At 39.8% G+C, this 12031-nt stretch overlaps 1 protein-coding gene across 1 annotated transcript in view; it reads right to left on the bottom strand.

The window, feature by feature from the left end:
• Positions 1-8888, bottom strand: part of LOC144108287 (uncharacterized) — a 38682-nt gene extending 29794 nt beyond the window's left edge. The window contains exons 1-2 of the mRNA XM_077641554.1: positions 8818-8888; positions 1422-1488 (exon numbers count right to left, since the gene is read on the bottom strand). Coding sequence (XP_077497680.1) covers positions 1422-1488; positions 8818-8888 — 138 coding nt within the window. The remainder of the gene's footprint in view (positions 1-1421; positions 1489-8817) is intronic.
• Between the last annotated feature and the right edge of the window lie 3143 nt (positions 8889-12031).

Here is a 12031-nt window from a genome sequence, read left to right on the forward strand (position 1 = left end):
AGCTCAATGCTTCGAGAATCCAGCAGAAGTGGCAATTCACGAATAATTCGTGAGCACTAAATTTAGCCAGGTGGCAAAGCATTCAGTGCTCCTGTCTTCCATGGGACAGTTGCATGCTTTTACATGTAACGTGCATAAATACGCATTACAGCAAGAATGAAATTGCATGGAATGCAAAGCATAATAAATTTGTGAATTCGACGTTTTATTGAAGAGTACCGTCAAAATGAGTCGTAAATTGATGCTTCATGGACTACATACACTCTGGAAGGAATTGTGAAAGCCTCTTATTAAGCATGAATTCCAAATAAAAGTGCTCATTTGTATCAAAAACATAATCACGAGTGGGAGAAGAAAGTGCTAATCGTAGGAAACGTTGCTATGGAAATAAGACTTTCAGCACGGCTGCACCTGGAATCACTGATTATAGAGTTAACTCCAAACACAACCAACACAACAAAGGGAAATCTTCACCAGGCTTGCACAATATCGTTACGTCGACTTATCAAAGCTATTGAAGCTGCTTCTCGCTTGGCCAGTTCATTGTGAGCAAGGAAGTCGTAGGGGGTTCCAAAGCGTCTAATAACTGTTTTTGTTTTGTGACAATTCGTCATTGACCCAAGGCTCGTTCAACTGACCAAAATTGTGTAAGCATTTTGCCACATTAATGTGTGGCACCAAATTTCTCACAAAGTCAATGCGATATGTAAAAGTGAGGTGCTCACAAACAATAAGTTGTTCGCGTTACATTTAAGCAAGCTTTATTGCCGCAAGAAAACAAAGTAAGCAACAATGATCTAGTAACAACTAAATTACAAATGGGTGCAAATCAAACTAAAAATTCTTGCTAGCTGATATGACCACAAAGTAAAACATTGCAGAAAAACTTCACTTAATTTCAAGCAGGAATGAAATAGCAGCAAAAAATTGAAGACTGCAGCACTTTTTTGTGATGCAAAAAAAATTAACATTAGGCCTTGCTGCATTGGGTGCGCTAGAATGGCTTCTTCCCTGTGTGGGTGTGAATGTGTTTCACCATACTGATCTTCGTGGTGAATCTCTTGCTGCAATCAGGGCACTCGAATGGCTTCTCGCCTGTGTGAATACGATAATGCGTCACCATAGTAGACTTCTGGGTGAAGCTCTTGCTGCACTGAGGGCACTGGAATGGCTTCTCGCCTGTGTGTATACGGTAATGGTTCACCATATTCGACTTTTGGGTGAAGCTCTGGCTGCAACGCGGGCACTTAAATGGTCTCTTGCCTGCATGAGCATTAAGGTGCTTCCTCAGATCACTCTTCGTACGAAAGGACTTGCTGCAAAGTTTGCACTGGAAAGGGCGCTCCCCGGTGTGTGTCCGCAGGTGGTCCTTGAAGTGACTCAGATCAGCTGTGGAATAGCCACACTCAGGGCACACGTACCGTCGCCTGCCTGCTTGCAATTTCTTTGGAGGCGGTGAGCAGCGTGCACTTCCGGTGCTGACCAATCCTGCATAGTGCATATAAACATGTTTTCTAAATTCTAAATATGAATAAGCTTTACTGAATTAGTTGGGAGCACTTCCGAAGCTAGGCAATCTAATGATGCAGGCCTTTTAAGCAGGTGTTGTAATATTTGATGTAAAGGGTTGCACAGTGAGTGTGTGAAAGTCAGATCATAAACAAATTGTTTATCTTTAGCATGCAGTTCACATTCATAGGCCATTATTGCACGAAGATTTGATTTGATCAGAATAACCTGAGCCCCTGTAATATTTCTGATCACTATACTGTTCACACAGACAGAAAAATGTATATGGCAGCACATGCCACACTGCCTCTATCATTTACATCTTGAAGCAACAATGTGCATACGTAGCAACAACACACAACACGTGCCAAAAAAGTGAAAGTTTGAGCCAACAAATTATAGGAAGCAAAACAACAAAACCAGAAGGTAAACAGTAGAAAAATTAACAAATCACACAAACTTTTTCAGGACTGATTAGATGCCAGAGCATGTCTAGAAGTCAAATTTGCCCATAATTCAAAAGCTGAACACTGCACATCAAAACACACTTGCAAACAAGAAACTCCACTGTTCACAGTTAAAGACCTCTTCACGTAAACACTGCATACATGTTCTAATCAAGCTTTTTAGTTGCCTTTCAGGTATCCTTTCTGTAAACTGACTATAGAAATGTGAGCAAACATATCAAAATAGCAAACAAATCCATGTATTGTGTGGCACAGGTTTTGAAATACACATAAAGAATCTGCCGTGCTCTCCGAATTGCGCTACCAGTTTAAATGAACTTTTACTGCCATTGCTTTAATATAAAATTTGATTAAATAACAAAGTATTATCGCCAACATTTGTCAATATTCTCTTTTTACACCCAGTATCGATTGAACAAGGCCATTAAAGCCACACTTTGCCTTAAAAGAAAGTTATGTTGTAGTCTCCTTAAAACTGATGAATACTTGTACCTCTTAAAGCACTGCAAGAACTCAGTGGCAGAAATTTAATAAAATAATGCTTAACTATGATTACTTCAATCAATAGTATGCTCCGGTTCATACATCAAGGGCAATGCTGCCAAAGGTAGCACTTTTGTTTGCACTGCCTACATCTGTGATCAAAATTAGTGTGTTCCTTGTTGCAAGCAAAAACTAATGAATGTTTTGCTTTCAGGCTTATTGTATGATGCATTCTTCATGAGCTTCATTAAATGCATTCTTAATGCTGATGATACGCTCTCACTTTAGTGTCTTTGACCACACAGCCCAAAATAAGCGCTGAGTAAAACTCCTCACTTTATTTTTCTATCTTCACTACTTCCATACCTTTCACAGCGTTGCACCTGATGTATGAAACAGAGTATAGGTGCCAACCAAAAAAGAACATGTATGTGTTGTCAAAATCATATTGGTGCATAGAAACAGAAACTTGGCACCATACTGCTAAGAACTGATGGCCAAGCTTCTCTTCTACATGCATCGAGATTACTTCAAATCTGCACAACACCTTTCAATTCCCAAGGTTTGAGTGTTGTGCACAGCATGAAGCAACACTTCAAGAGCAATGTGCTTACAGGCTTCCTGACAAAATCAAGAGTACCAGTGGGCACATCATGAAAAACAAAAAACACTGCCACCATGGAGATATTGTTCAACAAGCACCCTTAAGAGCATACAATGGACACACCTTACACAGTCTCGAGGCTCTAATGCTAGGGCATCAGTGATATTAATGTCACACAGCTGCCAGTAACCTTTTTTATTCCGAGTTTTAAATCAGACAGGTGTGGTCACAACAAAAGCTATTCTGAGAAAATTAGGGGATGTTCATGGCAATGTGTACAAACAGCACCTCGCAAATACTATAAGAAATTTCAGAAATTTAAAAAAATTATTCGTTTTTAAAATGTCTTTTAATCCTAGCAATACTATAGTTCTAACAAATTTGTCTCTCAATTCCAACAATAAATTGCAATAAAGAGTATTGCTGCATTCTGCATATAGAAAACCATAGCCATAGCAATTTTATTGTGATGCCACAAGACTGACAGGAGTAATAGGCCCTGAGGTGCCACGAAAATGATGAACAAAGAAAAATTCATCCCAAGTTATTTAATGTAGAGCGGACATGCAGATTTTGTGGTCATAAAAACTTTTTAATTTTTTTTTCTTCAAGCTATAAAACTGCAGATGGATGCATTTGAAACAGGAAGGCTGCCTTTACCTGCCTAAAGCACTTTACTTGCAGGAAACTTCACGATGTAAATTTGTCGTTGTGAGGAAAGTAGCCAAAAGGACTAGTTTTTCGATCACTGGGCATGTTTACATCACAGTGTTTACTCATTTTCCCATCTAAATTAGGCACTGATATTGTTGCACATCAAATAAAAAGGCTTGCACACAATAAAAGCAAAAGTCAAAACTGGTATTTTTGATGAAAATTGAAGTTTTTTTCACCTGCGTGTCCCCTTAACACCAACAGCTAATAGTGAAAGCATCCTTCCGCCTCGCAACACCGTCGTTACCTTCTGCACATCTCCAAAGTGCGAGCGGAACCTGATGGGTGCAGTGCTCTGGTGACCGTGTGCCTGCATGTTTCTTATTAACAGTGGTGGAACCGATTCACATTTGAATTATTAACCTGCTTTTATGTAGACTTCAATGGAGCACAAATGGATTAAGTCATACAGTTCAAAATAATAAAGTCCCAAACTATTCCTGTATGAAAATCTATAGGACAAAACAAAACTGGAACAAGTCACGAGCGCAATGTGAAGTAATTATACATAAAATCAGGAATTTGGCAAACCATCGCGTCAAACCTAGAGTGTGAATCAAAAATCCCTTAATTTTGTTGCAGTGGCTAGCAAATGTGCGAATACACATAACAACAAACAAAGGCACACTCTTGAACACACTGCACTGCAGAGAAAAACGAGGAATGGCTTGGCCAGAAGTGGTCCACAGGCTTGTAGTGGAGACTTGCATTTCATCAACTACGTCACAAAGGCTTACTATCTGAAAAAAAGAAAAAAGGAAATATTTTATCACTGGCAAAATGTTCCATTCATTACTATTTATGCACTTGTCTCTTTTAGACTTTAACCACAGACACAAAGGGAACTGTGACAAGAATATATAGATGAGTGGAAAGAAAAAAATGCATAAGCAAGCAACAAAGAAATTAATTCTGTTCTTTTAATAAGAATTAGGACGCCAGTGATAAATTAGAATCACGAAAGAAACTTGATCATTGCAGTGCTTGCTGTACAATTCAAGTAAAACTCTTGCTTGGGCTAGCTGGTTCATGTTTGAGGATGTAATGAAAATGATGTGATGAATGAAGAAAAAAGTAGAGCACACAGGACAGGACCAGCAGATGGAACACTCATGACAGGACCAGGTCCTGTACAGTGTTCTACTTTTCTTCTGATTCAATGCACGGTTTTCATTACATCTTCAAGTAAAATTGAGATTCCACCTGTGCTGTGCAGACTAGCCTCAAGAGGCCACTGGATCTATTTGAAAACTGCCCTTACAAGCACATATTCTTATGCTTGCAACTACATACAAGTTGCATACAATAGAGTGCCCACTCAACACACCTTTGACCGTTAAGCTGACCATTAAGACAAAGTTTGATCTTCCACTCCAAAATGGTTAAATATATTAATTTCATTCATATAATTCTGGTTCATATGCTCTAAATCATGGGCAATGGTCCCAATTTTTTTCTGCTGCCTAATACATTACCAGATAACCAACTTTTTGGTAATGCCATTCATAATTTTGCCAAATTTTGATCGTATGATTTGCTTACTGACCAAGCACGAAAGCACAGCAGCTTTTCTGCAATGGATCTTTGCACAGGTGCGGAGCATCAAAAAATGATGGTGACTGCAAAGCAGCCACAGCTATATTCACACATGCTGTTGTTAGGCTGCACATGTTGCAAAGGTTTGTGCTAAGGCTATTGTAAATTTGGACAAGTGTACAAGCAGTAATAACAACTCTTAAAACTGTGCCACCAAGTGCTGAGAAGGCCCGCCAGATATAACATGAAACACCTTTGTAGTTTCCTCTCAAGTCCTTTTTGAAAATCTGCCGTTCTAAACCATTCTTTCCAAGGTAATACATTTTTTGTTTAAATATTTAAGAACAGATAAATGCAGATGTACTGCATTTGCTGAATTTGTTTTGCTTACATTTAAAACCAAGAAAAGGAATTAGGACAAATTAGACAACAGTAAAAAACACAAATATGGCACTGGAAGATCACAAGGAATTGAAGAACCATAATAACAATAATACAGCTGCTTTCCATTCATAATATACCTCCGACACAGTAGTAGTTTCCATGCTGTAACAATGCATCAAACAATCCAAACAAAATGTGGAAAGGAATCCTATATACACCATGGTTGTAGCACTTTGAGAAGACATCAACCTTTTAAGAGGCCTTTCAAAGCCAACAGCATTCATGACTCTTTCTTCTTTTCGGTTCTCAGTGCCTACATGCAATATTTACTACTATTGTCCCTCTATCAAAAATATCACAATACGATTACAACACTCGGCAATGCGACATTCAGTGCAGCTGTGGAGGAATAAGATCACACCAAACATTAGACACAAACACATACCCTATATCGTTCACAGAACACTTTATTTATTTATTTGTTTATTTATTTTATTTGTTTACTAGTTTGTTTGTTTGAAGAATACTGCCCACTACTAACTGTTGACTTTGTTAGTCATGGGGAGTGGCATAAGGCATGAAAGTGCAAAAAATGACAAGAGAGAAAAAAATGAGGAGGCGTAAAAGCGAGGCAATACAGCTGTTTACAATGAACACAAATTGCAGGATGCTTAAGCTTCGCCTTTAAAAGTGAATGCAGCAGCATGTTACAGCACTGCCAGAGAGTCAACATAACACAATCGCCCATTCAGTGGTCTATTTTTGTGTGCGGGCCTCAGGCAACTTCAGCATATTGGAGCAGTGGCCGTACGAGAGATGTGTATGCTGTCAGTTTCCTCTTGCTCGTGCGGAACATTAAGCGGTGCTTTAATAACCAGAGTTTTTTTAACACTGCTCAAACGAAGAATTTGATATGTGCGCTCCAGTTTAAGTTTGACGTTATCGTTACACCGAGGTATTTTATTAGGCACTTAAAGAGATCACTCATCCGTCTGTCTTGAACCATCTCTGTGAACAATTACTTTCTTGCCCAGTCCTTCAAAGTGATCAGTAACATCTTGTGCTCCCAAAGGAGAGACAGAATGACCATCAACTGATACACCAATACTCTGCATTGGCTGCTTCGAAATTCCGAATCCTCAGTGACAATGCATAGTCTCTTAACTGGCCACGTTCACAACTGAGTCTTCACAGCAAAGACAATGTTTTGGCGGCACGCATGACAAGATTCTGGCCTTGCCACCACTAATCACTGACTTGGCCAGAGCGTATCGCAGCTACAGTCATTGCTCATTAGTCACATAAGCTTCTCTCTCTCTCTCACCTGTCATGTCACTCTGCATTCAGCCAATCAGCACTCTTTCTGTCACTCTCACCTTGGCCTCCTTGTTTTGCATTACCCTCACACTCTGAAGCTGACAATTGCCACTATATCCCCACCAAAGAATGCGTGCCTAGAGGCTGCACTGTAAAAAAAAAATAAAAACCACCAACTTCTCCTTAGCGACTGTCTTGACAAGCAACTAACGCAACTAGGCTTTGCCCACTGCAGCACTTACTGCTGAAACTCTTCTATGTGGTAAAGCACCCTGCAGTGTGCAAGAAGTTTAATACACCTACGTCTAAATTTCCATTAAAATTGTCCATCGAAATCATCACACATAACAAGTACCCACTCAGCAGTTCTTTTACCAAAGAAAGACACACACAAAGCAGAAATAAATCAGATTGCAGAATAAAAGACTTTTAAATGTGACATTGTCTGTATGTAGTAGGTTGCTATAAAAATTCATGGTGTTTCTAAATACGAATTATAGTTACATAAACTACGCCTAATTGAGGCATGCATTGCAAGGCTACCATCAGCTCACTGTCCTTGTCCTCACCACAAATACTGAAACTATACAGGGTACCTATTTCTTGAAAGTGGGCCACCCTTACCTCAATAACATGAAGCTGCTGATCACATGTTATTTAGGAGGTAGCAGAAGATAAAATGGCAGTGCAGTAACTCCAACTATGACAACACTGTGAAACTCTCAGTGAACTGCATCCTTATTTCAAGCAAAAAGGAACAACCAGTAAACAATAACAAACATTCAACTACACTTATTGTGCATTGCGATGTACCAAAAGGAGCTGGTGTTTAGACTGCAAAACAAAGATTTAATCCTGAGTGACATTTAAGAATGGAATACATATTTAACATTGCATGACATCAGAATGGAATGCAAAAACTTAACACAGTATAAAGTTTGAAAAAATGTAATAAAAAGATTTAACACTCGATTTCTTTCACGGTGCATAAAAATATTGTACGAAGATGATGTGTCAGTCTCGGTGACAACATACGATTACTATTTACACAGCCCCAACGAGGAGCTCTTTTAAAGCCACGTCTGCAAAACCACTCCTTAGATGCTATTGCAAAAAGAAATCCTTCTGACGTCTCACTGGAAAAAGCCAAGCATGTTGTAGTAACAAATATGAACATTCAAAGCATATATTCTGTAGTTTCTTGTCTTCTAAACCAGCTTTCAAAGCCCCTTTTAACCAGAGAAAACACAAAAGAGCCATACAGAACATAGCTCATAAATGCTATGAAGTAAAACACAGTTTTATGGTTCAGCTGGCATCTATCTTTGGCCACAGACCTTCTTTCCTTTACTCCTCACTGCAAAAAAAAAAATGTAAAATTAACATCACTAGCAGTCTTCACTCCAAATATTCTCACACCTCTCTGGAGTATGACACGTGAGAATCACTGAATGCTAGCAGAATGTGGAAGAGCTTTGTGCAGCAGCACATGCAGCTTTTGCACTAATGCTCTGTTCATGGTATTTCACATGGCTGCATTCAAATGTCTTCAAAGAAAAGTAACACTTGAAAAGTTTTCACTCCTTGTGAGTTTAAAAATGCCTGCTTAGGTTTGACTTCGTTGCAAAGGCTATCAGATCAAAGTGGCATTTGTATGAAGAGCAATGCATCATGTGTGCAACAATAACCCAATGTCACAGGTAGCAGTGCATAGGGAATTCATTCCACAAGCACATTCTCGGCATTCACCACTATAGCCACTTATGACTCTTACATTACTACTATGAGGCAAAGTTCACTCACACACTCACTGCATCTAGCGTGCCCTGGACCTGGCCAAACTGGTGCAAGTGAGTGGGTTCGAGCCTGGCCATGGCGGCCATGTTTTTTTAGTCCAAAAACAATAGCATGCACTGAATGGAAACAATCCGTAAGAGTGTCAGCATGATTGGTACAAACACTGCAAACTCATAAAATCTTCCATAGCCTGTGCCAGAAACATGTACTTATGTGGCGTAATTTCGAACATCACTGTCCTAGTAATTGCCTCCTCACCCCTACTCCTTTTACCAAGCAATGAAGGTTAGCCTACTCCTTTTACCAAGCAACGGAGGTTAGCCTAAAGCGCTGCCATCCTTCGGATGTCTAGGAATCCATGGCAGCTTTGTCACTACATAGCAAATACCTTGAAGGATCTAATGTTTGGAATGAATTGTTCATGTGCTGTGGATAATATAATGCAAGCCCACAACGAAGTCCCAATCAGGTAAAAAAGCCTTGCTCAAGCAAAAATATCACACAGACGTGAATCATGCTGACCAATCTATACGCTTAAAACAGGGCTCTAGTAGAGTGGAGGGGAAGAGCACGGCAGCAAACCCTACACTTTACTCATTATTCAATAAAGTAGCATCATGCGTTCACAAGAAATATGTGGCTCCCAGCAAAGAAACTCGCCAGTGTGCCAAGACGCTGTGGTGCCAGTGGCAGCACGACGTGTTCGTTTTCCCAGAAGCGGCTGAAACAGGCCACCTGGTGAACTTTCCAGCATTCAACGTACTACACTGAGATCGAAAAAGCCCTCACTGCTACCTTAAAATAAAGAAAACCGGCAAAACTAATAAGTGTGTTTGTGTTAAAAAAAAAAATTTGTTTTTGCATTACAGCCAACACCCAACATTTGCGGTATGCTCCCTTAAATGTCCGGTAAGTTCTCCCCAAATTTCAAATATCTCTGCAGTTAACTTTACTGATAGACAACACTTTCAACCTTTTTTTTTTTTTCACTCCATGTCACAAATTGTTTGCAATGGGTCACAAGACACAACTGTGACAAGAGGGCTTCCATCAGTGAGCTGAACTCACATGTTTTGGAGGCTGTCACACGTCTTGAACTCAACCCCTCATCTTCATACCTTCTTTTCCAAACAATGCAAACACGCTGTAGATTGTGTCTTATGCACTGTGTAGTTGTAGTCCAAGAAAAGACAACAAACATTACAGGAGGCACCATAAGTGTCCCATTGCTAACATCATCCATGACAAAAATGAGTGCAATTCTTCATTCTGTTCTCAAGATGGGGATACAACAAGAGAAGGTACAGAATAAAAGCTGAAAAATTTTCTGTTTAAACGTAGGCTTGTTTGCACTCGAACTTCGCACACAGGTGACTTCTGATGGCAACTTTAGTTTATATATCATGTCTAGGTATGATATTTGCCTGAATTGGTGAGAATCAACGAAAGTCTGCTTAAATGAAATGCCTGACCAAAAAAGAGGCCTTTACAAAACTATAGGGGTATTACCAGCTCTTTCCAGCAACTGCATGAAAAAAGCAGATGAATCTAAGATGTGAAAAAAAAAGAGCTCCCTAAACTTCCTGGGGTGAGATGGAGTCACTGGTAAAGCTGATGCAAAAATGCCATTTTGGGTCAAGCATCAGCGGATACGATGCAGACTTTTGATGAATTCTCCCTTTGCGGCTCTTAGGGGCCCGGAGCTAAGCACAGTCTAGGGGCGATGCCCTGAGAGAAGGGTCTGGATTAGTTTTGACCAGTTGATGTTGATCAATGCTAACTGACATTGCATAGCACACAGGGGCTTTTCCATTTAGCTTGCATAGAATATCGGCAATGATGGCAGGCAAGTGTGGGTCCTGCAAAATGCAAGTTGCAATGAATGCGCTTGGGTGCGACACGCAAGAGAGACTTGGCTCACCACTGCAGGAGAACTGAGCCGGATGACCGGAGGAGAACTGAGCCTCGCAACACTGTCGTTACCTTCTCCACATCTCCTGAGAGCAGCTGGAGTCTCATGGGTGTTCTGCTGTAGCCACCGTGTGCCCACATAATTCTAATAAACAGTGGTGGAACCAATTCACATGCGAATTACTAAGCCGTTTTATATGTAGACTTCAATGAAGCAAAAATGAATTAAGTCATACAGTTCAAATTAATGAAGTTTCAAGCTTTCCCTATCTGATGATTCATGGAGCAAACAAAGCTAGGACAAGTCACGAGTGCCATGTGAGGTAACCGTACATAAAATCAGGAAGTTGGCAAACTGTCACATAAAACCTCAATTGAGTGAAAAACAAAACTTCCTTAGCTTTGTTACAATGGTAAGCAAACATGCGAATGCACATGACAACAAATAAAGGCAAACTCTGGAACACATTGCACTACAGTGAAAAAGGAGGAATGGCTTGGCCAGAAATGATCTACAGATTTGTAGTGGAGACTTGCATTTCATCAACTATATCACAAGGGCTTACTATCTGAAAAAAAAGAAAAAAGGTAATGTTTTATCACTTGCCAAATGTTCGATTCATTACCATTTATGAACTTTTCTCTTCAAGACTTTAATCACAAACTCGAAGAGACAAGATTATATAGACCAGTAGAAACAAAAAATGCATCATCAAGAAACAAAGGAATTAATTTTCACATTTTCATAACAATTATGACACCAGTGATAAACTAAGATCACGAAAAAAACTGGATCATTGCAGTGCTTGTTGTAAAGTTCAGACATATGTGCTGTATCGATCGGCCACAAAGCACTGGATCTATCTGAAAACTGGCCTTACACACAAATATTCTTATGCTCGCAACTAGACATAAGTTGAATACAAGAGAGTGCAAACTCAACACTCCTTTGACCCTTAAGCTCACCATTAATATAAAGCTTGACCTGTAGCTCCCAAGTGGTGAAATATAATAATTTCATTCATAAAGTTTTGGTGCACATGCTCAAAATCATGGGCAATTCAATGACTCCACTTTTTTCCACCACTTAATACATTACCAGATAACAAACTTTTTGGTAATGCCATTCATAATTTTGCCAAATTCTGATCCCACAAGATGCTTACAAACCAACCATGAGAGCACAGCAGCTTTACTGCAGTGCACTGCTGCAAGGGTGCAGAGCGTCAAAAAACGATGGTGACTGCAAGGTAGCCCCGGCTACTTTTGCACTTGCTGTTGTTGGGCCGCACATGTTGCAAAGGTTTGC

This window comes from Amblyomma americanum, chromosome 10, assembly GCF_052857255.1.
Source record: "Amblyomma americanum isolate KBUSLIRL-KWMA chromosome 10, ASM5285725v1, whole genome shotgun sequence".
Lineage (NCBI taxonomy): Eukaryota > Metazoa > Arthropoda > Arachnida > Ixodida > Ixodidae > Amblyomma > Amblyomma americanum.